Raw genomic sequence first — 27,497 nt, forward strand, 5'->3', positions numbered from 1 at the left:
AAACATAGTTAAATTTTGTAATTTTTATTAGTTCAGTCTTTATTTTTATTCAACTATTTGGGAATATATTAAGTGGGTTAAAACTGGAGATGTTTAATATTGCAGTACACATTCAAGAGTTTTTCATCTTCAGATTACATCTTGGACCTCTTTCCTACTCTTTAGACTGGCACTCAGTCTTTCTTCTTCTTAATCTTTGATTTCTATTGGATCTACATGCCTTACTGTCCACCCTCTTGCAGAGATTCTAATGGGTCTACGTGCTTACTAGCCTTACTGTCTACTCTCTTACAGAGAATTTAATGGGTCTACATGCCTTACAGTCCACTCTCTTACAGAGATTCTAATGGGTCCGCATGCTTACTAGCCTTACTGCCTAACCTCTTACAGAGATTCTAATGGGTCTACATGCTTACTAGCCTCACTGTCTACTCTCTTACGGGTCTACAGGCCTTACTGTCCCACCCTCTTGCAGAGATTCTAATGATTCTACATGCCTTACTGCCTTACCCTCTTACAGAGATTCTAATGGGACTGCATGCTTACTAGCCTTCCTCTCTACCCTCTTACAGAGATTCTAATGGGTCTACATGCTTACTAGCTTTACTGTCTACTCTCTTACAGAGATTTATCAAGTGTACACTAAATACTGAAGACAAAAATACCTTGTAGGTCTGTACCGTGAATGAAACTTGCGCCTGCAGAAAGCAGAACACAAGATCACAGGCACATTAGGTTTTAAATATAAGGTGATACTTCTGTAATTGAATTACAAAGGATGAAGGAAAAACAGTGAGCTATTGAATTGATCCACTACACAAAAGGAAACAATTGTGAAATCTCTGCTGTTACTAATGTACTTTTGGCATTCCGTAGAGTCATCTTCTGAGGAGGACAGCCCTGTGACTAGGAGGAAGTCCCAGTCATCGCCGCCTTATTCTACTATTGATCAGAGGTTACTGATTGATATCCATGTAGGTTTATATCATAATGCACTTCTATTTTTAACATCAGTTTGGTTTGACCTATTCTTTCTGACCTTCCAACCCTGAGGTTAGGGACTGGAAAGATGGCTCAGCACTTGTTTCTCTTTCAACGACAAGGGTTTGTTTTCCAGAATTTATCTGATGACTCACAATCATCTGTAACTCCAGTTCCAAGAGACTTAAAACCCTAATCTGGCTTTTGTGTGTACCTGGCACACACAAGATATACATATCTACATAGGCAAACACTCATGCACATAAGGAGTTAAGAGTTTAAATGTTTATAAAAAGATCATATTGTTGGGCAAGGATTCAGGATACAAAATTTGTAAGTTAAAATGGAAATGGGGAAAGAGCAAACAATATTGTATATTAACATTTTTATCAAATGTGTTGGTAAGAGGTGCTGAAGATAGAGCTTAGTGGTAGAGCACTTGCCTAGCTTAGTCATGACTCTAGGTTCAACCCCAGTAGCACACAAAATGCAAATAGAGTATATAGGAAAGTAATTTGACAAATGGATACATCCAGACTAATCTATGACCAAAAGGTATAAGTCACATTTTCAACTTCTGCTTAATAGTATTTCTTAGATAATGAAACAAATAAAATATTAGTGAAAAATATTGTCTTCTGATTGAATAAGCAAAAGGCCTCCCTAAATATTTTCAATGCGTTTTCAGATCATATTATTTAATTTTCTTTTATTTAATTTCCATTTTATTGTATATTTTCTTTATTTACATTTCAAATGTTATCAACTTTCCCAGTTTCCTCTCCAGAAACCCCATCCCACCCCTGCCTCCATGTACGTGCTCCCCCTACTCCTTCTTTCCTGCCCACCCTGGCATTTCCCTACACTGGGGCATCAAGTCTTCACAGGACCAAGGGCCTCTTCTCCCAGTGGGTGCCCAGCAAGGCCATCCTCTGCTACATATGAGGCTGGAGACATGTGTCTGTCCATGTGTACTCTTTGGTTGTTAGTTTAGTTCCTGGGAGCTCTGGGGTGTCTGGTTGGTTGATATTGTTGTTCTTCATATGGTGTTGCAAACCCCCTCAGTTACCTCAGTCCTTTCTCTAACTCCTCTGTTGGGGACCCCATTCTTAGTCAGATGGTTGGCTTCAAGCATCTGCCTCTCTATTGGTCAGGATCTGGCAGAGCCTCTCAGGTGACAGCTATATTAGGCTTCTGTCAGCATGCACCTCTTGGCATCCCCAATAATGACTGGGTTTGGTGACTGCATGTGGGATGAATCATGTGTGCACTCTCTGGATAGACTTTTCTTCAGTCTTGGCTCCAAACTTTGTCTCTCTCTATTTCCTCCTGTGAGTATTTTGTTCCCTCGTCTAAGAAGGACTGAAGCATCTGCATTTCGGTCATCCTTCTTCTTGAGCTTCCTGTGGTCTGTGGATTGTATCTTAGGTAATTCAAGCCTTTGGGCTAATATCCACTTATCAGCAAGTACATATTATGTGTGTTTCTTTGTGATTGGGTTACCTCACTCAGGATACTATTTTCTAGTTCCATCCATTTGTCATGAACTTCATGAAGTCATTGTTTTTGATAGCTGAGTAGTACTCCATTGTGTAAATATACAACATCTTCTGTATCTATTCCTCTGTTGAAGGGCATCTGGGATCTTTTCAGCTTCTGGATATTATAAATAAGGCTGCTATGAACATTAGTGTTATATGTTAGAGCATCTTTTGGGTATATTCCCAGGAGTGGTATAGCTGGGTCCTCAGGTAATACTATGTCCAATTTTCTGAGGAACCTCTAGACAGATTTCCAGAGTGGTTGTACCAGCTTGCAATCCTGCCAATAATGGAGGAGTGTTCCTCTTTCTCCACATCCTTGCCAGCATCTACTGTCACCTGAGTTTTTGATCTCAGCCATTCTGACAGGTGTGAGGTGGAATCTCAGGGTTGTTTTGATTTGCATTTCCCTGATGACTAAGCATGTTGAGCATTTCTTTAGGTGCTTCTCAGTTGAGAATTCTTTGTTTAGCTCTATACCCCATTTTTAATAGGGTTATTTGGCTGTCTGGAGTCCAACTTCTTGAGTTCTTTGTATATAGTGGATATTAGCCCTCTATCAGATGTAGGATTGGTGAAGATCTTTTCCCAATATGTTGGTTGCTGTTTTGTCCTATAATACCCCTATTGTATCGTACATACATACTTCTATACCTACCATAATAATTGCATTTGTATTTGCTTGCTTTTTGGAGGCATTTGAAGTAATTTAAGATAGTGTATAGCCTATGCAGACAAAACTGGGAAAATAACCTATGTATTTCAAGAGCTTTACCCTAATATTTGTGTTAGGATAAAACAAAAGGAAATAACCAACTTTGTCTAGAACATATTGTCTGGCATCAAATGAAAGGTACTCCTCAGCAGGCAAGTAGGGTTAATAAAACAGTGAGTAAAGTTGCCTTGTGATCTACAGTGTCCACTAGTAAACACTGTTTGGTTTGGGCAACTCATTTCACTAAAATATTTTCTTTATGTAGTGAGTGGACATTTGTTTCAATAAAGAATATAATGTTAACATGTTTTAACTTGTCATTTTGGAAAGTTCTGCTATCTAAATTTAAAAAAAAAATGAGAAGCTATTAGAGACTACCTTAACCTTTCTTGTACACACAGGTTCCAGATGGATTTAAAGTGGGAAAAATATCACCCCCTGTGTACTTGACAAACGAATGGGTAGGCTGTAACCCACTCTCTGAAGTCTTCTGGGATGATTGGGTAAACCCTACACCTGCCACTAGGCGACATGAAGAAGATGGTGATTATGTTGAACTCTATGATGCTGATGCTAATGGTGATGGACGAGCTTCAAATTATGCTTATGAAGAAAACTATGCCAGTGGCCATGATGACATGAATCATCAGGCAAATGGCTATAGAGGCCATGGTAACCGTCACTACAGTGATGGGTCTTTTCGAAACAGAGGTGATAGTCGTGGTGCTGCTTTCAATGGGCCAAGGTTAGTTTGTCTCTCTCATTATACAGTAGATGCTTATAAATTTAGAATTATTGGCATATTTGGTTTATTTTAAAATTTAGCAGAGCTTTGGAAAATTAATGTGTTTAAATCACATAGTGGTAAATGTTTCATATTGTAATTTAAATTTTTATAAGTTAGTGCATTTAGTTCTGAATTTAATATTTCTGTATTAGAAAATGCATATACAATTTAAATTCAGTTATTTATTAGTTTCTTGATAGCAGAGACTGTATGAGGTTTCTCTTAAAAATTAATGCCACAAAAATCTCCTTTCCCTATAAAATCACAATGAGAAATGGGGTAAAAAATGAAGTATTCTACCACTATTTGCAAGCCAAGTTAAGCATTTCTCAGAGAGTTGAGATTTTACTATGTCTATGAGATCAATTTAATATCGTCAGTATCCATTTCATTGGTTAACTTACAAAAAGATCTTTCGAGTTTTTCCCAAAATAAATAATCTATAAAAAAAATGTTCTATTCTCACACAGCTTTTCTTTTAAGATCACAATAGGGACATATATTTAATATTGTAGTCCATGCAAAACAAGATACTGGTATTTTAAAAATAGTACTTATAAACACTGATCATGTGATTCTCTTACTCATCCTCTAACATTCGAAGCCTATATTACATGAACTTTCTGGTGAGAGTAGTTGACTAAGGTGTCTATAGCAGAGCTCTTGCTACATATGGAAATGTGTGAAAGCATATGTTCAAATTAGCATACTATAAAATACTGAAATATTCTAATACTACAATGGGGTTGATCATTAAATGTGACAAAAATTTATTAGTAAATTTCTATTTAAGAAAAATTAGCTTTTTCTGTAGCTACCCAGTTATATGCACCTAACAACGCAGAAATGTACTTCTTTTTCCTCTGTCTCCACAATGATTACACAGACTTAACAGTGTTAATTCAGTGTTTAGTATTGGCAAAGCATTGGGGAATATTTCATGTCTGTAGACCAAAAGCATTCAGAAAGAGCAAAAACATTCCTGAACATAACGTGTGTGTGTGTGTGTGTGTGTGTGTGTGTGTGTGTGTGTGTGTGTGTGTGTGAAATATTAGTTTTCTTTCTCTCTCCTTTTATGGCTTTGTTTTGTGTTTGTATTGAATGGCCTTCTTTTATTAATTCCTCTTTGTTACCAGGGCAAGTTATTGCAGAGGGGGAATCTTGAAGAATGCTGGTAATGATGGCCGTGATCTAAGGCGAGGGGCTTTCAGAGCCTATGGAGACAATGAAGCCAGCAATTACCATGGAGCTGCCAGTGGAGCAAGCGCAGCCTTTGGAAGCCAGGAAGGACATGAAGGCCACATGGGCGGTCGACGAGGTAACAGATACAGGGAAGTCAATGGAAGCAGCGGAGAGAATGGCGCATGTGGATTCCATAGAGATGGGGCAGGACTGGATCAACAACATGTATTCCCAGATTTTGAAAATGAACAAGAGGTAATGAAAGTATACTTCTCTTGTAAATGTATGTCAGCACATGATATGTATGTAACATTATAGCATTTAACATGGACTATAACCTTTTTCCCTCAAATCCTGAAATTATTTAAATTATAAATACATGGCATCTTTACTACGTACAATTTGATACCTATGTACTTCCAAGGGAAAGAACCTGATTTATTTTGTCATTTTATGTCAGGTTATACTCTTGGGATAGTATTTCAAGGAACTGGCAAAATTCTTTATAGCTGTAGAATACAAATATGGGAATTTTTCATGTTAAATATGTGAATTGCTAGCATTTGGACATATACAAAATTATGCAACCATTAGCATTTTATATAGCACACAAAGGAATAGATTTCATTATAGCATTCTCATACTTGCTTTGCTTTGGTTAGTCTTCCTCTTCTTGCCCTTCCTCTGCCCCTCAATTGTATCCTGTTTGTCTCCATTTAACTCTCAACTCACATGTACTCTCTTGACCAATTTTCCCTCACTACTCTTGCATAAAATCTTTCTCCCACTCATTCACAATTACTTCTAGTTCTATAGTGTACATACACACATATGTATATATTTGTAGATATATAAATTAAAATCTAGGACCTGTCTGTATATCATAAAGAATAGGAAATATGCTTCTGAGTAGAATTGTATCCATTAATATAATAATTTCCACAAACATACATTAAATTGAAATTTTTTGATTTCATTTTTCTTTGTGGCTGAATAAAATTTTATCACATATATGTACATACCACATTTTTTGTTTTCTGCTACTAGGCATCTAGGCTGATACACTTTTATCTTCCTGAATAATTAACTCCCAATTCTTCCCCTGACATTCAGTTCTCTCAACAGAGAGTTGATAAAATTTCCACATAGTATTGCCATGTTTGGCGGCTTTTATCCTTAAGTGTCTACTCCTTAAATGGAAGCATGCAAGACTTATAGTGAAGTGTGCATACTCTTAAGAATTTTGTAATTTCAGTTTTTTGTTTTGTTTTCCATCTTTCATTTGACCTCACGCCCCCCAAAGCTTCTTCTTACTATCAGTTTTCCTAAGCCATGTATTTTTGGTGTGTTTTATTCTCTTGTATTTGTTTTGTTTTAGTTTTAGGATCAGGCCTATCTCTGTAGGCTCATGCTAGCCTGGAGCTTCTAAGACTCATGACAACCGCCTTCCATGTGCCAGCATTATATTCTCATGCCTGTGCCATGAGACCCACCTCTGTAGATATTCTAAACTAACAGATGCAATACCCTCATGTTGGGCTTCAAATAACTGTTTGGCACATATACTTGGGGGTCAGATTCCTTTCAAGCCTTACTAAGATCCTCTACTTACCAGCTCTCTGACCCAGACAACTTGTGATTTCCAAAAGTTTTGCTTTCCTTCTAACTGAATCAGAGGTAACTCTTCATGCAGGTACATAATCAAGCTTACTGGCACAGTACCTGGTCTACTTTCACAGAAATTACATCTGAAATTGTACATTTGGCAATCTAATGCTCCTTCTATTTCTCACTTCAAATTACCTCAATAATAAATTTACTTCTCAGGTGATACTGCTGAATATTTTTAGTAGATATGGAATTTTAAGGATGTATATATTATAGATTTGGCATTTAAACTTTCAAGTCACCCATAACAAAAACATTAAAGTTGGGTCTTTGGTCTCCTTTTAGCAATCAGATGCTGGAACTGAGACGTCAGATTCAATTGCCCTGGAGATCACATCCTTTTCCCTTGATGGTGAGCAAAACAATGATAGAGCAGAACCAACATTGGGTTTTCCTCTCAGACGCTCATCTTCCAGAGGTTCTGCTTCGGATACTGACATTATGAGTGACTGTGAGTATTTCCGGTGTGATCTTTCAATGCGGAATGCCTCTACTTGCTTATACCATAATTCATGATGTGTGATGAATCAAAGAGATTGAATATTCATTTGGTATAAATTGAGATTTATGCATGCTTTAAAAAAATTATTCATCAGACTGGCGAGATCTTCCTGGGATCACAAACCCTTGCTATCATACCCACCTGTCACCCAATCTCTTTGGTGACAAGATTTGACTTCACCTGCTATTGAGAAGTTTAGTCCTTCACTCAATTCTTGGTTTTGCACTACTGTGAAAGCCACAAATCTCATTCACACTCAGCAATGTATTTTAATCACTATAATTTGTATTTCCCAATGCGTTAAGAATTTACAAAAGCTCACATAAAAGATGAAATGCAATAATGAAACCAAACTTTGAGGGACATCTACATGATGGAAATACTTGGCACATTTAGTGTATAGACCAGTGATTTGTCTCAGTACCTTCACCCTTTACAGTATATGTTGGATTTATTTAGGTGCCTGAAAAGACATCTCAGCTATTATCTGAAGTCAATGTTAACCCACTCTCTGTCTCTCCAGCATATAACAAACCAATAATCCATGCGTATGAAAGGGAATTCTCGCATGAAATCTTCTGTGGTTCTCTGTGGGGTGAGTTTGATTTCGTGAACTGAGGATTTTTTAATTTATTTTTTTATTCACTTTACATCCCAATATCAAGCCCTTCTGCCCAGTGCCCCCTCATGCAAGTCTTCCCCTCCGTTCCACCTTCACCCTCTGGATGTCATCATCACTCCCTCAACCCCACACATAAAAGTCACTGCAGGACTAAGCACATCCTCTCCCACTAAGGCCAGACAAGGCAACCTAATTAGGGGGGCGGGATCCACCCATAGTCAGGTAGACCACAAGCTCAGGGACATATTATATTTGTAAATCCATATTTGTGTAGTAAACTTTCAAAGTTTGTGGAAGTAAAACATTTTTCACCATTACCAATACATTAGAAACAAATTTATAGTAATTTGTTTAGGGTTGATTTGGCTTGTTGAATTAATGTCTTCTACTTTTATGCTTTTTTCGCATGTGTTAACTAGAGTGAAATACAAACTTAGACTTCATTGTAACTATTTGAAAATTTGAATTTGATTTTTTTCTAACTTAGCATATACTTATTACAAGAAAGAGTTGTAGGGGTTACAATTTTGAAGTCTAGAGAATGTATAATTTTTCTCTATAAATTTTTTAATTTAGCAATTTTTTTCAACTGGTTTTTTTTTTACAAAAGTTATGACCATATCGATAGGGCTGAGATTATAGTTTGTCCCAAGCTTGTTTTCATAGTACTTTCCTAAAAAGTAACTTAATACAACCAGGAGAGAGGTCCAAAGTAAACACCAACTTCTAACTTAATGCTTTGTAGATTTTTCACCTAATGTGTGATTGAACAGAAGACATGTTTTTAGAATGAAAAATAGAAACCAGCAAATTTAACTCTATAGTTGATGCCCTCAGAAGAAATCCTCAATGTTTTGCTAATTTAGTGGCTCAGACAATATTGCATATGCCACTTCAGTCTGGCAAGTACCCAGAAGTGTAGTTCATGTCTAGAAAATGAATTGAAATTAACTGAATATGTATAGACTAAATTTTCTTAAAGGTAACTGTCAGAAGAGCCAATTGATTCTAGACATGTTTGTGACAATTAAAAATTAGTGATCTGATATATGCAATATTCTTTATTTCAGAGGGCACATTAGACAGCAGGAAAATAGAATATTTGTATGTATGAACATCTATTTACACATTTTAGGGCACTACTCTGATAGGCATATACTTAGTTGAATAATATGAGATTAACAAGGCCTGAGATAGTATTATAGAAACATTTGCCCGAAATGATAAAAGTCATCTTATTACACAAATTAGCAAGGTAAAATTACAAAAGTAATTACACATAAATAGTTAGAAAAAACAAAAGATAAAGGGTAAAGAAAGATGGAATACATGTGTAGACAGTATTATTCAGCTGTGAAAAAGAATAAAATCATGTGTAAGAAAAAAGGCTATAGCTGATTATTGAAATGAGTCAAATGTGTAAATAGAAATATCCCATTTTGCCTTATATGTAAAATCTAGGATTTTTTTCTTTAAAGTCCTATAAGTATAATTGAGACTATTGGGAAATAGAAGGGGACTAGAAGGAGTGAGAAGGAAAAATAATACAGAGGAGGAGGGGTAATGACAGTGACTTTGATTAAATTATGTGATAGATAAGTATAAATGCATCCTAGTGAACCCCTTTCTGTAGAATGAATACTCGCCAATAAAATCAATCAACTAATACAGCCCTTTGCCTCATCTATATCTGAACAGGAGTCAATTTGTTGCTGGGCACCAAATCTCATCTGTATCTGATGGACAGAAGTGGAAAGGCAGAAATCATTAAACTTGTAAAACGAAGACCATTCCGCCAGATTCAAGTCGTGGAGCAGCTCAATTTGCTGATTACCATCTCTGGTTTGTTTAAAACCTAAAATTAACTGAGTAATTATGTGGAATAATTGAACTGCAAACTAGGTTAAAGGCTTTCTTAGGTGAAAGTGTTCATAGGGAAGCACTTTAAATATAACCTTTAATTGGGACAGCAGAATTTCCTACCTGTGATTTCATATCCATTTGCAATTTAAACAAAATCTCTTTGATCTTGATTCACATAACCTAGGTTAGAGATCAGGAAAACTACTTTTGCATCTTTCAAAGCTCCTTTCAGAGTTGTCTCTAAAACTGCAGAGGTTCAATCACATGCACAAGGGACTACACCAATATCCACCGTCTAGCTTTTGATGTCTCTGAAACAACAAAAAAACAAATGAATTACTATTTGGATAAAAGAGAGAATTGTACCTGTCTCCACCTCATTACAAGGGCATACAGACAAGGTTAGGTACAAGAATGGATGCCCTAAAGACACCTACACCTTTCCCAAACAGTAGTGGATTTTCATAATCTCTTGATCAGTCAGAGCCTGAAACTTAACAATGAAAAAGCAAGTAAGTTGGTGTTAAAGTGTGACTACTAAATGAATAGAAAAAGATAAGTAAACAGAGCACATGACTGTTTCTAGCAATGATATAGAGATTTATTGTAGATACAAAACAAAGCTTAGCTAGGGGCATAGACCTGGGAGAGCCTAAAGTGAACACGACCAGCAGAATGACTGGGGCCTTATGAGGAGACGGGAGAGGGGGACCTTGAGTGGCAGCCACGAGGTCAAGTCAAGAGGCCAAAAGGCAAAAGGGTTAAAGGACCATGTAGCCAAAATGGCTGAGTTATATAGGGAAGGGCAGCTGGGGGAAGGGTGGGCCTGCCTTGAGCAGCAGAGTTCAGGGCCATAGGCAGGATATGCTCCCCCCAGGAGGACACAGGAATGCTGAGACAACCTGGCACCTTGTGTCTGCTTTGATATGTTAATAAGCACCTTAGTTAGCCCTTGTCCTCCGTTTGAGACATAACACTAAACAGGATTCAGTATCTGAAAATGAAAGACAACTAAAGAATTAATGGGAATGGTTAACATAAGGTTTGGCCATCAAATAAAACCATGCCAACCACTGTTATGAGTGTTGTACTTCATAACATATGAGATATATGTGGAATATATATATATATATGTATATGTGTGTGTGTGTGTGTGTGTGTGTGTGTGTGTGTGTGCAAATTGCCATATTATACACTGACTTGATGGGACATTCTACATCAAAGTTTGATTAGAGGAAAAAACCCATTAGACTCAGACTTTATAGTAAACTTAATCCAAATGTGATTTGGTTCTGTTTAATCTGGGGTTTAAAATTAGGGCCCCGTAAATTGTACACAAGTATCCCTCATCCTACAAAATATTTTTGTGTCAAATACTATACAAATATCATTATCAGATGAGACTTCCAAAGCTACTGTGGAAAAAAATCTTTCAAGGATGCAATATGAAGTTATTCAGTAGTTTACCAGTTAAGATTCAAGTGATAATAAGTATAGTTTTTGGAACCATAACCCCTCTTTAACATTTCCCTATGAAAACACAGTAAAATCAATTGTATCAAGAATTTTACTTTGTAGGCTGAGTGTGGTACATACTTTAATCTCAGCACTCAGCAGGACACAGGAAGATATATCTCTGTGTTGGAGGCAAACATGGTCTCAAAAAAAAATTCTTATTATTGGAACTTTTGTAACAATCTTAAAAATGGCTAAGAAAATGTAAATAAATTCAATAATAGGACTTTTAGTTCTTATAAGAACTTGATAGATTTAGTTATTAGGAAAATAAAATTAAAGACAATCTCACTCATGAATAGGATATAAAAATATTCTCAACAGGCTCTATTTATATATTAGGAATAGCCATGTATATGCATATCTCGACATAACAATTAATGACAACTACCTCATAGCTGTGAAAGAGAGAAAAAAGTGTTGTAAGGGAACGCTTGGAGGGAGGGAAGGGAAGAGGGAAATGATGTGATTATATTATAACTTTAAAAAGTAAAAGAAATAATTAAAACATTGTCTCAAAGAAACTGAGACTAGACTGATGGCTGCCAAAGGCTGGATTAAAGGAAAGGGGAAAGAAACGTGATGTAGAACAGGTACATAATAGGTAAAGATTAAATGAGAGTATAACATTTTGTTGTTCTATGGCACAATAGGTAAATGTAATAAAAATAAGGCATTTTATATTTCAAAATAGTCAGAAGATAGGAATTTGAATGTACTCACCATAAATAAAAATTTTAAATTAAGGTAATGAATATGCTCATTTCCCAATGCCTACATGAATTAAAATACAACATCGTGCATCATAAATATATAAAAACAAGCTCTGTAATAATAACAGTGGTTGGGTTTGCTTCCTAAAGACAGTCTGAATGTGTCCTAGTGGATTATTTTAGATCCACTTCAGACAGGCACAGAGGTAGCCAGTAGAACCCAACTGTTTCTTGAGTTGGATTAGAAGAGTCTAGTAATCTGTCTGCTTTTAAAAGTGACTTTTATTTAATGAGCATTTGTTTAAAGAGCAGTGCGCCTTCCTCCTTCACATTTCTAGAAAATAAAACAATCAGAATAGCATCATGTTTTCCTACCAGGCCGCAAGAACAGACTTCGCGTGTATCATCTGACTTGGCTGAGGAACAAGATTCTGAATAATGATCCAGAAAGTAAGAAAAGGCAGAAAGCAATGCTGAAGAGAGAGAAAGCCTGCAAATCTCTGGATAAGTTGATTGGCTGTGAACACTTCAGTATCCGTAAGTCCATTTCAAACATTGAACATTGCTACCTATAGTTTCTGCGTTCCTTCACGTGGAGAGGTTCATAATTGCAAAAGACAAGATGAGGAAAGGAAAAAATTCCCAGAGGGATTGTCATGGAGACATCTCCCAGGCCTTTTCTAGATACTCAGACCTATTGGCTAAAATTGCTCTGGGAATTAAATTTGGTTGACTTCTTTCTTCCTTTACTAGTCACTCTTAGTCTTTGATTTAAATTTCCTCACTATAAATGCACTTGGCACATCTTCAGCTACTTGCAGGGATGCGTATGGTGTTTTCTCTCCTTTGAATAGCAATAAACTATGAACCCATTCAATGCTGACTGGGAAATTTTATCGTGAATCTGAAAAGGAGGTTTTCTGTGATCTGTTGACTCTTGCTACTAATATTTCACTAGTTTCACTACCGAATGTTTTTGTGTCCTGTATTTCTCCGCGAATGTCTCTGTAAACATAGTAATTACTCCCTTTGGCCTTTGAATTCTGTTCTCAGATGTCGATGACTATGAAGTAATACTGTCCCATTCTCTTCCATTTCTGAATCAAATCCACTCTAGTCTCAGCTTCATTTTACTCGGAAACAATTGGCCCTTCAGGTGAACACTACCAGGGTCAGATTCACTTTCTTATGCCCTAAGGTGCACAAAAGTTTTAAATTTTGACGAAGCTTAATTTATTTTTTCTTGTATTATTTATATATAAATTTTGTCCAATGTAAGAATACATTGCCATATAGAAAGTTAAGATTTATGCTATTTTTGTTTACTACATAGACTTTTATAGCATAAGCAATAACATTTAGATCTTTGACTCATATTGCCCTAATGTGTGTGTATGTTATGAGGGAGTGACCCACTGTATTCTTTTGCATATACATTACCACATGTCGCAGCACTTTGTGTTTAAGGCTCTGTGGGTTTTTTGTTTGTTTTTATTGAATGGTCTTGGAGCCATTGAGCTCATATGAGCAGAGTTTACTTTGTGAGTATTAAATGTATTCAGTTTATCTGTATTCCTATTGTTTTAAAAAATATTTGATTTGTATGACTATTCTACAAATAATGTAACTTTTGCTCTTAATGTGTTGTTTGTGATAATAAACACCCATCTATTCTTGGTAATTATGAGGTATAACATTTTTGTATGTTGCCATTATAGTTCATCATGAAGAAACAACATACATTGCAATTGCTTTGAAATCATCAATTCACCTGTATGCGTGGGCACCAAAATCCTTCAATGAAAGCACTGCCATTAAAGTGAGTGGCCATTTCATTTACGTCATGCTGTTTTTTTCTCTTAAGAAGACATTGTAAACAAAATAGTAGTTTGAAATATAGATGTGGAGATAAATACCATTCGGCTATAGTTATTGCAATTTGAATATACCATGTCAATAATTATCATTTAACCCTTTTTTAGACAATCCACAGGTGCCACAGCAAGGGAGAGTTTGAGGGAATTCCCCAACCCTTCCCCTTACAGGACATTCCCACCAGCTCCACACTCCCATTTCCTGTAGTCAACATGAAGATCTTCTCTTCTAGAGGCCCAAACACAGGCTTCAGGTGCCATCCCAATGACTTGAACAGAAAGTCTGTGTTCTCTCTTAGTGGGGGTGGGGGGATGGAGAGCAGAGGAAAGGTAAGAAGAGATGTGATGATGCTAAGGAAGCTACTTCAGAAGGAGGAAGACAAGAACTGTATTCCAACTATCATTACAACAATAGACGGGTGGGAGAAGGAAACGGGGGTCTATATTTCTTCTAATGTGATACAGGCTTCTCTATAGAACTATTCAGGGACATACTGGGTAGACCCACCAATGTTCTTGATATCTTGACGAAACTGAACTTGTATGGATCAGCTATGGAAACGAACCATCTAGTGGCCCAAACAAACTGCTGCTGGTTTTGTTCACTTCCATATACTGAGGGCTGTGGAGAAATTACATAGAGTGCTCCAGAATCCTATTTAAATAAGATAGATTTTTAGAAAACCCACATAGGTTTTTAACCTTGCCTATTGCAGGCATCAGAATCAGTGGGACCATTTTGTTAAACATTTAGATCTCAGACCCAACCCCAGGCTGAGTTAGTGGTCTGCAGTGGGGCCTGAGAGTCTGATTTTAACAAATGGTCTCAATGATACTGAACTACTTGGTCTACATACAAATGTCACAGAGCACTGATAGGAGCATATCCTGATCAAGGTATTCATGAAATGCATTTGTATGTTACATCAGGATCTGTCTGTTCTAATTTTTGGGCCTGAACATTGCATGTATACATTGATCATGGATATTGCGTGTGACTGCTCCTCGTATAGATACTAGACTACTAGATAGACAGTCTACCATGGCAGATATAGCATCCCTTATCTGATCTACCTAAATTGGGTCTTGGCTCAGCTGTCAACTTGGGGATATGGATTGATTCTTGGGTGTCTGCTGACTTGTCAGTGCTACCTAGTATGGAAGTGGAAGAGATAAGTACCAACTGCTCATTTAGCCTGTTCTGTCCAAGCCCTCACTCCGTCCTTAATGCCCACCGCACGACCATGTTATTGTGAATGCTATGATGCTCGGCCCTTTCCATCATCTGATCTCAGCAATGAATCCTGTTCGGCCTGTTGTTTCCTTGGACTATCAACATTAGGAGTCTTAGAGTATAGTCTGTCTATCAGAGGTTAATGTGTATGGCCTTTTTCATTCCTTACCAAGTATGCATTGATCAATCAGCAGACTCCGAAGGAGACTACATGTCCTATGAAGCCTATATACGAATATTGGCAAAAATACAGGCAGCTGATCCAGCGAACCGGTTTAAGAGACCAGATGAGCTCCTTCATTTCCTGAAGCTCAAGGCAAGAATTTAAGGACAGCTAATGAGAGAGCAAGACCATATTTGTTTCTGAGGGTCGTAAGAGTTTGATCATTGTAGGCTGTATGAAAACCCTAGGTTCAGACCCCAGGATCATAATCATTCAATCAAAGAAGCCATCTGACTTTTATAAACTTGTACATATTGCAAAAGAATAGGGAAAGTTCGCCTTAGTCAGAATGTCATTTTGGCCTATGGGCCATATTTGTTTTTTTGTTTTCAGGTGTTTCCAACTCATGATCTTAAGCCAGTGACAGTTGACCTGGCTGTTGGTTCTGAGAAAACACTGAAGATTTTCTTCAGCTCAGCTAATGGATACCACATCATCGATGCAGAATCTGAAGTTATGTCTGATGTGACCTTGCCAAGTAATGTAAGAGACTTCAGATCCTTAGAAGTTAATGTAAAACACTTTGATTTTTTCTGATTATCAAAGTTCTCAAAAGTTTTAAGGTACAACTTGTACTACAGAAGAGATCTAACATGGAACCTGAGTATGTCAGAAAACGTTGACACACAAGGAAAATTCACTAATTATTTTATACTTCTGATATCTAAATGTGGCCTGCAGACAGATTTTATTTGGCCATAATGACTTTGTAACCTTTAAAATCCAGACTTCTATTGATTAACCAGATCTGATAATCTCAGACCCACACCACCATCTGGCCACCATCAAGTGGAACTAATTGAGGTCTGCCTCCTTTTAATGGCATTGAATTCTACATTCACTATCCATTCATCTTTGTGCATTCATACTAATTGGTCCTAAGATGTTTTTCAGTTGACTTTAGTATTTCTATTCCCATAATATATGAATACATTTTGTTAAGAAATCAATAACACTATTACATAGTTATATGTGCTCCCCTCTTTATTGCATTAACTATAGATAATAGCAAATTAATTGAAAATTCATTTATTATATTCATTATATTCCAGAATTTCTGATGGAAAGATTTAGTATTTTTAAAGTAATGGCACCAAAATTTTTAACATGTAAATAAAGTCAAATCATGAATTGGTTGTACATAATTAATGTAAAGATCTTGACCATAACATCATAGTCCACCAAATGCATCATACAAAATATTGATGATGGAATTGATGGTTTTCCTGTTGAAATTTATATTTAAAAAGAATGCCTTTATTAGCAGTTTTTTGCTTCATTCTTTCTTGATATTTAGTTTGTTGAACATAAAAATTTCAGCAGGTTATCCTTATGTAAAATCCATGAGCAAAGTATGTGTGGACTTTAAATCACCCCATTTGTGTGATATTTTGAACTTTTTGGTAATATAATCTGTGTCTCTAAAGAATACAATTTTAAAGACTACAGAAACCAAGCATCAAAACATTAGTGAAGACATCTTTAAAGATGAAGCTACCAGTCATTAGCTAATGATCTGGTAGCTGCCTATATAGACAGTTTACTCTGTTTGCACTGCGAAAATATTGAATACAGCCTCAGCCAAACCCACCAAATAACTGTGCTATAACTGTCTTAGTCTTCAGTTAAATTGCCTCTAGAGCCTCCTCCCCCTTAGATTTATCAGAACAGATAACCTTTCCTCAGAAGCAATAAGGAATATTCAAAAGGTAGTTTAAGTTTACACTTACTGAAAACCAAACAGGCACGTCAGTGCACGCATTACCTGGAAGTATGGGAGAAATACAACCAGTGTCAGCTTTTTAGCAAATTTGAGGCCAGTCAGGATTCACTGGCTTGAAAAATAAAAGACACTTAGATCTAAATAATAACTAGGGAAAATATTTGCGTTAGAAACAGTTAATTAACTATAGAGCCTAGAATGAGAAAATATGTAACAAATCATTTTCTGACCTAATTAGGATACCTCGTAGATATGCAAACATATTTTTAGACAAATTCCCTAGTGTCTTGACCCACTAAAATAGAAAGGACTCTACTCTATAGGAGAGGAGGATGTCATCTGAAAGAGACTGTCCTAAAAATACTATTCTCTCAGAAGTGCTAGATTACAAAGACTCTGGTGGTGCCGAAGAGCTCCACGTGCTGAAAAGTATCCAGTTTCTTCAGAAATCATCTGAGAAAGCAAGGGAATTACCTCAGAGGCTGTCCGGATTTGCAGCAGGCCCGCTTTATTACAAACAGATTTTCTTGAGAAAACCGTATTTCTTGCATTTTCTTTCTTCTTTCTTATCTGTTTTCTGATTCCACTGCTCATGCAAGTACCCAGGGAACGCATTAAAATTGCGTTTCGCCTCTGGATTCCCATTTTAGTTTTGAGGATTGTTGTTGCTGAGACATGGCCTCAAGCACTTGGCCTGAGTACGCTGGCTTTGGCAAGTATAGTTTCTGACCTTCCCTCCCCCTCCCGCCGTAACTTGCTAATTTGGAGAAAGAGCAGAAGAACATATTTCTTCTATTTCTCGGAGAAATACCATCAATGTCATAATATCTGTGCTCTAAACAGATTTTGTCCCATTTATGAATCTGGAAGTTTACAAATGCTTAGTTTTCTCTTAATATTCCCTTATTCTGCAACAAATACTTCTGAACTCTATATTTAGCCTATTTTAGTATGTGACTTGCATGAAAAACATCTACATTTTATTGTAAAGGGGACAAATATAATAAAATAAGCCATGAACAATATTAGAGGTTGCCCCTTAAAATATTTAAGCTCTAGCTATTTGAGGTTTATTTTTATTTTCTTCCTGAATTTGCTGATGAGCAAGAATTATGTATACGATTTATCGCTTGGGTCATGCATTCATTATGAAAATATTGCTTAATTTCTGAAATAAATCTGAATTTCAGGATTGTATTATGGTTCCCATTAAAATACACAGTACTTTTGTGGCATTTCAAGAAATTTCTCTGCGTTAGAAATACATCTCTCCTTTTTTCCCCAAATGATTATCCTAAATAAAAAAAGAGAGACTATTAAAATTGATGGCTTTGAGCCATGAAGGAAACCGACTCTTTTAAAATGTTTAATTTATCTTATCAAGGTTACCTTGCCCCCTGCACTTTGAACATCTTCTGCTCTCCAATAAAGTAATAGTTGCTTCACTTAACATAATAGTGATAAAATGCTAGACACAAACAGATCTTTATGAAACATAATCTTAGTCACTGTAAATCATTATACCACAGAATGTCATCCTTTTACCTGATTCCTTGGGAGTTGGAGTGATGCTGTCCTTCAATGATGAAACTGCCCCTGAGGAAGCAAATGAACAGCTTCTCAAGAAGATCCTGGACGTGTGGAAAGACATACCGTCTTCTGCGGGTATGTACAGAATTTCTTTTGCTCTCAAACGATCCAGAGACGCTTTAACAGGATAAAAAATAAATATGTCCTAAATTGAGTTTCCTGGATTGTTTCTTTTCTTAAAGCACCGAGGGAAAATTTAAAGTCTTGTACATTTTTTAAAAAAAGTACTTCTATTTTGTCTGGTCACTTTATAGAATGGTGTTTGTGTGAAGTCATTTATCCCTGTAAGTTGCTACCCTGATGACAATATGAGTGTAACTCTACTTTTTCAGAGTACAACCATAAACAGTGCAGGACTGCTGGTCTTGGGAATTAGATCACTAATTTGAGATTCTTTTGTATATTCCTAAGATTTAGTGACAAGAGGACATAAAATATACAAATAGTTAAAATATTAAAGAGAGTAAAGGGTAGAATAAGATAAATGACCCCTCCCACCTCCTTCCCTCTCCCTTCCCCTCCCTCTCTCTCCTTCCCTGTGTCTCTGTCTCTCTGTCTCTCTGTTTCTTTCTCTGTTTCTCTCTCTGTCTCTGTCTCTCTCCCTCTGTGTGTGTGCCTCTCTCTCTCTCTCTATCTCTCTCTGTGTGTGTGTGTGTGTGTGTGTGTGTGTGTGTGTGTGTGTGTGTGTGTGTGTGTTTGCAGAGTCAGAGTGGGTTATAGAAAAGAGAGAGAGGAAAGAAAGGTTGTTTGTCCTGAGGGCAGAACCATCTCAAATGTCTGTGGGTAGAGATGACATCCACATTGTTTTAGTGACCAATTTGAAAGAACAACTTTCTTATGGGATGATAAGGTTTTATTACATTGTATCTTCAGAATCTTTCGATTATTTTTATGCATGGTCAATGTTAAGGATTGTCCTGAAAACCTGCTCTGATTTCTTTCACAGAGAATTCACAGAGGGTTTAAAACCATTACAAGTGACAAACACTTAATGCTTATAGTACAAATTGATGAATTTAGGGCAAAAGAACATAAATGGGAGGACTCATGTTATATCTTGTATATTGATACATCTGGGAACGGTATGTGAAGTAGGATCTAATGAGGCAATCTGCAAGGAGTCGCTTCCATCCCTCGAACCTTAGAAAGTATTTGAGTCACAGATGAAAATCAGGTAGCTAAGTTCAAAGGGCAAAGTAAGTAGAACCGTAATATTCAAGCTGCTAGATGATCATAGATGGAAAAGGGACCTTAAACGTTGTCTACAACATCTCTTGTCCTTAGGCAAGAAGAATTCTAACCTAGATCAAAAAGCTTGGTAGGATTTGAAAGACATGTATGCATTAAATAGCACATAGCACTACAAACACATGCTTTTTTGTTTAGCATATATCATATTGTAACACTGATATCAAGGAAATAATTCAATCTGTTTCCTTCTTCAACAACTTGCAGTTTACAAATAGCAAAAACCAGGTTTTCCTAGAGTAAAATTTACATGTCTTTAAACTTAATGTTTTCAGTAACAAGGACAATGTCTTATATTCCCAAATAAATGTGTCAGAGTTTAAGAATGGCAGATATATTTGCCAAAATTATCTACTTCGTTATTTCAGAATTCCATTTCAGAAAGCACAGTTTCATTTCAGTTAGTAGGGGCAGGTCTATGAGGACATATACACTGGGTTCTCAACTCAGTAGAGAGGCTGTTAGATTAGAAAGGTGTACTCTATGTGGCTATTGAGAAGAATAGTATTTTAATAAAGCAGTCATAGGATAAAAAAATTGAATTCATTGGCCTGTTACTATTAAGTCAGGTCACTGGTTCCTCATATTTTCTGTGGCCACTTCAATTCTAGCCTGACATTACACTACTGAAGTTATTTAAGAACTGCTATTTTTTCTTAGTCAAAATGTGACAGAAATTTAATTTCAATTTTGATATCAAATTCATGCAGGTGAGTAGATTGAATTGTAATAAAAAACAGGATCATAAATGCTTTGTCATTTTCTTTGACGTAAGCTACATTACTCACACTATGTATTTGCTATGTACTTTTCTAAGATTGTATGTAGTCTTCCATACGTTATTTTATGTAAATTTAATGTCCACATATAGCAGGTAAATTTGGTTTAAGCAAGAGTACCTGAGAGCATTTGATAGAAATTGGAGATTTCTTTTAAAAGACAACTATACTAATGCTGACGTTCCCTCTTTTAAAGTAAAGGAAAACAGAAAGTCAGATTAACAAATTCTTATTTCAAACCCAGTGCCATGTTTTGTATTTTCACTTCAGTTAAAATTCATGACATTTCAAATGTTACCATTTCTTTTATACATGGAAATTTTCTTCCCTGTAAATTTCATAAAGGATGAAAAATTGAAAGTTCAACATTTACTAGTATTGTTCCTTATGCTATAAAATACTTCACAGAATCAATGGAGTATATGGACTTTTCATAATGAGGGCTATGCTTTCATAAATGATAAGCCATGGGGAATTATAAAACATGTCTAAAAGGGCAAAAATGTAATGCATTTTTCCCAGAAGGAAAAACCCTTAAGTGTATAAAATTACCGTCAGTTCTGCTTACCGCAAAAAAAAAAAAAATAGATTTAATTTAATTAGGGTTACTAAAGTCATTATTTGAATAAGATATTATTTAACAGATTTACTTTGTTCAGGACTGAGAACTGAACTTTAATCCTTGCACACTACCGCTTAGCTAAATCCCTAATCCCTGTTTGAATTTGTTGAAAAGTCAGTTTTCCATGCTGTACTTCTATATTAGGAGCCTTCCATTTGTATCTGGTGTGATACGGTATCTCACCGACACCATGAAAAAATGTAAAGCCATGGATTGATCCAAGCAACTAAAACCAGGGTCATTCCCTCTCGGGTTTGTCTGTGTTCTTGACAGTGCATGGATACAAACGTGAAAGATCTAGACAGTCAATGTTCATCACTGCAGTACCTATAAACCAGCCCTAAGCAGCAAATGTCCAAAATGGTAGACTTCAAAATAAGATGGAGAACAGATGAGTTTAACTTAACCTAGAACTATGAGCTCCTTAATAGTTAACTTTAGGTATGTTTTTCCTATCACTGCTACAAAAAAATGTTCTTTTGCCATTTCCAATTGTATTGTAGCTTTTGAGTGTACACAGAGAATCACTGGATGGGACCAAAAGGCTGTTGAAGTGCGCTCTCTGCAGGCAACTATTCTTGAGAATGAGCTGAAGCGCCGCTCAATCAAGAAGCTGAGATTTCTGTGTTCTCGTGGGGACAAGGTATAGTTTACACCTTTCAGTAGAGTAAAAACAAACTAAGCATTGAAATTAGACTTCATACCTTCTCCTTTTGCTTGTACATATTTAGGATTGTTTTTAAAAAATTGGCACGCTATTAATAAAAACAATTTTTGTTTTTGCAATAGAAACATATTTGGTAAATAATGTAATTTCGTTTCGACAGAACCCATTTTCCAAGTACAAATCTAGTTATATCCTAATTAAACTTAGCTATCTCCTTTTGCATGGACTCTTTCCTTATTTTTGATCCATGGTCCTTTTCGTTTTCATGCCAAGAAATTTAAGCAAAAAGTATGAGAGCAAATCTGCCTTCTTAGAATGTTTTAAGTATTTTTATTTGGATTACCGTAATTTAGTCACACGTTTGAATTACCTTCTTTGTGATATTTCCATGCACACCATCCATGTGCACTACTCGGATCTGCAATCTTTTTCCCTGCCCCACTCCCAATATTATCCCTAATCTCTAGATTGATTTTTGTTTAGCTTTGATATATAAAAAGAAACCATTAACATTCCATTTTTAGCTTCCCTCAAGTTCTCTAGTTTTTGCTGAAAATGAATGATTTCATTAGTTTTATCCATTCATTTGTACGTTGCTGCCTAGCTTAACTCAAAAGTTATTGTGAATACTGTTGCTAGAACCATGGGTATATAAATATCTCTGGTAGGCTGGTAACCAATTCTGATGGGCAGATACTAAGATATGTGAGAATCAGATCAAATGGCAAGTTTATTAGCTTGGGGCTTTTGTTGTTTGTTTGAGGAACATTCATTCTTAGTATTTTCCCTAATGGCTAGAATAATTTACTCTCCCACCAACAATGTGTAAGAAGTCCTTTCCAGCCATCTCCTTGCCAGAATTTATTTGCTTGTTGAAAATCTTCCATCTTTAGCTTTCAGCATATTCTAACACTAAAAGAAAAAGGACTTGCATTTGTTGAACATATAATTATATGTTAGGCTATATGCCTGATATTTTGGAAGCTTGTTTCAGTTTATCCTCACAAGTAGGTATAATGATGACTGTTTTACAAGGAAAAACACTAAAATTGAAACTCAGAAATTTCTTGTGAAATTTGATCAGTGTTAAGTATCAAAATAGCTAGATGGGAAAGTTCATCACCTAAGTTAATATTTTAAGAAATAATACTGTGAAAAAATAACCTTGCATATAATTAAGAATCATTACTAAAGTTACATAGAATTCAAATTGATATCAGGGAAAATAGCAAAATTATCACATGTCAACAATAAGAAACTTCTAGAGATTAACACCATCTACTATAAATATATGTATGGCAGTTGGTAGCTGCTAAGGGAAGGAGTGGCCACTGGTGTCCTCCCATGATCCAGTGGATCGCCTCACACCTATGCACATATGGTCATTACTAAGTGGATCCAGCAGGTTATAAATTTTAAAAAGAAGACAGGAATCTAGGGAGAAACATGTTGGTGGGTCCATAGGTAATTGAAGGAGAAGTGACTAGGTGATCAAAATTCATTGTGTAGATGTATGGAAGGCTCCAAGAATAAATTTTAAAAGTGAAAACAAAGCAAAAATAATGAAGTATATAGATTACAATTATGTAGACTATGGTGAAAAGTTATTTCGAAATATGTAATTTAAATTACAAACTAACAAAATGAATGTTCCTTAAAATAAGGAAAATTTGCTCTAAACAAGATGGCTTAATATTTTAATGACATCAAATTATAGTTATAAACTGGAACTTAACACTTTTGTTTATTAAGTATCTAATTTAAATGGATTAGAAAGTCACTGATGATGCCTTTTTCTTGTTTTTTTTTTTCTTTTTAAAGCTGTTCTTTGCTTCTCTACTGAACAATGAGCACAGCCTGGTTTACTATGTGAGCATTGCAAAACTTGAAGCGCTCCAAAGAAGATATGCTGTTTAAAAGGTTCCAGTGATCGGTCACAACATCCATCCCAAACATACCATCTCATCTTAACAGTTGACTTTTATCATTAGAGAAAACTTTAACCAGAGGCTTTTAATGTAGCACAGAATAGTTTGATAAGAAATGCAGCTTTATACATAAAATTAACTATAGCAAGCTCTATGTACTCCAGTGGTGTACAATCTATTTTGCACAAACTTTGTAACTTTTGTTACTGTGAATTCAAACATTTCTCTTAGGACAGTTTGGACAGTATCTGTATTCAGATTTACAGCATGGAGTAAAGGAACCTGTTATAAATTACATCACCAGCAACTTTCAAAGGAATTGGCCCTAATTAAGCTTTTTCAAAACTAATATATATAATTTTTCTAAGCAAAGGTTAGATTAAAAGACAAAACAATGAATTTTACAACCCAGACTAAGGTTGAACAACTTATGTGCCCAAGGAAAATTACATTGATCAAAGGGAACATTCGACCCAATTCCTTTTCACAATAAATCCACAGTTGGAGACCAATTGCAATTTTTTTCAAGCCCCTTGTTAAACTTGTTTTCTCTACATAAGAAAAAGAGAAGAAAATCTCAGATGCTTGGTTCTGCCCTCCTAAAAGCCACAAATATGTGTAATATCTGTTTTGACTAACTACCGAACAATATATTTACTATCTTGAATACAGGACTGAACTCCAATGCACATGTACTGTAGAAATTTTTTTAATACATCAAAGTAGGCGTCAAATTTTGTCCCCCAAATTGACTGAGTTTTGAATTTTATTATTTAGCCAATACTGTGACCATCAGATAGCATTAAATGTTTTTAAATATTTAAATATATTTTAAATAATTAAACTATATAAAATGCCCTTCAAGTTATCAAGCAAAGCAATGCAACAAAAGAAAATGAATGTTGATGGATAATATATATTTTCACATTTTTATCACTATAAATTCAGAAATTAAGATAATTAGGGTGATAACCTCAAATTTAGAGGCATTTGTTCTAGATATGTAAATTATAAGAATTTTAGAAAAATATAACATCCCTTGTATATCAAAGTCTGCAAAAGTGAAGTAGAGAAATTCATGCCAGTCCACATCCAATTATTTTTATAGACGCCAAAAATAGGTGATACTTAGTCACCTATGGGAACTGCTACCTGATTTTTTCAAAGCGTGATTTATACCTATCCATCCTCAATGACATGGTTAGTTCTGGGGCAATGGAAAAAGCTACAGAACGTACCACAAAGTATACCTCAATAAGTCCTCTAGTTCTGTTTCTCAAATCTGAGGACGGTGCTAGTGGGATAATAATTTTTAAACTACCTGATTAACCAAAACCAAAAGCAGCTGACTGTGTGTGATTTCCTGATAGTGTATCATTTCCTGGTACCTTTGTGCTAGAAATGAAGATTTGGATTTTCCTAATGACTTCTATCAAGAGTGTAGTAACTCAGTGTTCAGATTATAGGAGAACCTGAGTCCACAAGTTAAATGTGATTTGCATTTCTGTTACTGTGACACACTAATGTGATCTTAAAACAGGCTTATCCTTGAGTGTTTACAATTCAAATTACTTTTTTTAAGTTCAGTAGTTATTTTAAATAAGCAAACGTTAATGTCAAATTAATACCTTAGAAGTAGTTTTCTTTTTTAAAAAAAACAAAGTTGTACACCAAAAGGCCATGAGGAACTTTGTGCAAGTACCTCATTGCTGAGGAAATGGAGCTTGCTATGTTGGAGGTTCAGAACTTTTTCTCATTTAAGTAGTACGTAGGAATAAACCTTTTAAGAATTTTGTTCTTTATAATATTTACTCAAAAATAAGCTTATAATAAGTTTTATCTTAAAATCATATGTTTAAGGCAGTAAGACACTAAACCAAAAATCTATTTGAGCAACTCAACTCAACTCCCATTGTTCTCTGTGGCATTCACTCCAGCAAGCATGGGAAATAGCAAAGAGAATCTACAACGTTGCCCCTAAGCAATTATACAGGAATGATTATCAATGTAGTGCTGGGCTTTCAAGGCTAAAGTGTTAGTGAAGAAACAGAACTTGGCACCTAGCAAGAAGAGAGATCCAAGCATTGGGTGCTCAAGTAGGAAAGATTGAAACATGTAAAGTAGTTCATTAGTCACAAAGGTCACTAATGGATAGTTTCAACTGAGGTGTAAATTTGTGTGGGATTTGTATAGCCTCTTGACAGGTGATAAAACAGAGTGGAACTATGCCCTTTCACCCTCGTTACACTTTGTAATAGAAGAAATGGCATATACCCTATACCTTGTAACAAGACCTGCAGGGCCCAGTGCATGGCACAGGTGTGGAGAGGCAGCCCAGAAAGCCAGTTTTAACTAGAACCATGGTTCAAAGTGTGAAGCCGTTGGCAGGTTGTGAGCAGCACTGGTGAGAGTTTGGTTTGATTTCATAGCAGTTTAGTTGTATTACCAAAGCACTGGTAATAAAATGTGTCATATGAGAAGTTTGAAAATGAGAATAGGGTTGGTAACCAAATTACTGAATGAATGAATGAATGAATGAATGAATGAATGAATGAATTCACACTAATTAAGAGCCTAAGAGCAAATAGCAAGAAGGGAAAGATCAGGCAAAGCTGTATTCCCCATTCACTGTCCCTTCATGGGATCTTCAGAATGCATCATATTTGGTGCTTTGTATATCACCATTTCTGAACTAAATTGATAGCTAAGTGATTTTTTTTCCAAGATTCATTTGAGATAGCTAGGTAATTAAAGCCCATGCCTTCTAGCTGTAAATTCCACCCCCAGAAATCACATACAAATTCTAATCAGTGATAGATACTTTGAATCTCTGTGCTTGTAGATCTCTGGAGCTTGCTGGCCAATGTAAAACCCTGTCTCCAAACAGGTGATAGATGGAACTCCTGAGGATGACACTGGTTGTTATCTTCTGCCGCCCCCCCCCCCGTTTCCCTCTCCTCTCCCTCCTTCCCATTCCTCCCTCCCTCCCTGTCCCACAGATACAAACACATTTACACACCCACAAAAAAACAAGTACACGCATGCACACACATGCAAAGATACATATGAAATCCACTCCATTCATCTGAGACAGTCTCTGTAAGATACAGAATAATGCCACACACTCCAAAGGGGATCTTTTAAGTACGTTTTGGATTGTTCCCAGACATGGTCCTGTTTGCATCACTTAAACTCAACTTGTATTGAATTACTCTGTGAAATGGAATGTTTGACCAGAAACTCTGTAATGAATCATTGTTTGGCTTCTTAAATAAAAATTTGCAGTTATCGATTGGTGTCATTATTGGGATATACAAGCACGATGCCCTGAAAGTTGGGTTCACTTGAGAAATAATAATTTCTTTAAATTAGGTAAGGATGTAACAATTAGGGGATGCTAGAGGGCTTCTGTGTTAAGGGTTCTGGCCAAGGAGAGGTGTATTTATCTAATAAGAACTCTTTCTGTAGGCAGAGGGGTATATGTCAGGAAACTGCTTGTCATTCAAGCATCAGAGCACTG

General features: G+C 36.0%; 1 protein-coding gene across 3 annotated transcripts in view; it reads left to right on the plus strand.

The window, feature by feature from the left end:
• The window catches only part of Nrk (Nik related kinase), a 97,264-nt gene extending 69,998 nt beyond the window's left edge, over positions 1 to 27,266 (plus strand). Inside the window, exons 17-29 of one of the 3 annotated variants that reach the window (XM_063280008.1) lie at positions 877 to 974; positions 3,639 to 3,982; positions 5,161 to 5,461; positions 7,160 to 7,325; positions 7,900 to 7,971; positions 9,697 to 9,840; positions 12,468 to 12,626; positions 13,808 to 13,912; positions 15,371 to 15,513; positions 15,754 to 15,903; positions 18,673 to 18,808; positions 21,886 to 22,025; positions 23,871 to 27,265. In XM_063280008.1, the coding sequence (XP_063136078.1) occupies positions 877 to 974; positions 3,639 to 3,982; positions 5,161 to 5,461; positions 7,160 to 7,325; positions 7,900 to 7,971; positions 9,697 to 9,840; positions 12,468 to 12,626; positions 13,808 to 13,912; positions 15,371 to 15,513; positions 15,754 to 15,903; positions 18,673 to 18,808; positions 21,886 to 22,025; positions 23,871 to 23,966 (2,054 nt within the window). In that variant the 3' untranslated portion in view covers positions 23,967 to 27,265. Of the gene's footprint in view, positions 1 to 876; positions 975 to 3,638; positions 3,983 to 5,160; positions 5,462 to 7,159; positions 7,326 to 7,899; positions 7,972 to 9,696; positions 9,841 to 12,467; positions 12,627 to 13,807; positions 13,913 to 15,370; positions 15,514 to 15,753; positions 15,904 to 18,672; positions 18,809 to 21,885; positions 22,026 to 23,870 lie in introns of all 3 variants that reach the window. The other 2 variants (NM_001411591.1, NM_001191797.1) reach the window with 2 other exon arrangements.
• The last annotated feature ends 231 nt before the right edge of the window (positions 27,267 to 27,497 follow it).

Source organism: Rattus norvegicus, chromosome X, assembly GCF_036323735.1.
Source record: "Rattus norvegicus strain BN/NHsdMcwi chromosome X, GRCr8, whole genome shotgun sequence".
NCBI classification, from domain to species: domain Eukaryota; kingdom Metazoa; phylum Chordata; class Mammalia; order Rodentia; family Muridae; genus Rattus; species Rattus norvegicus.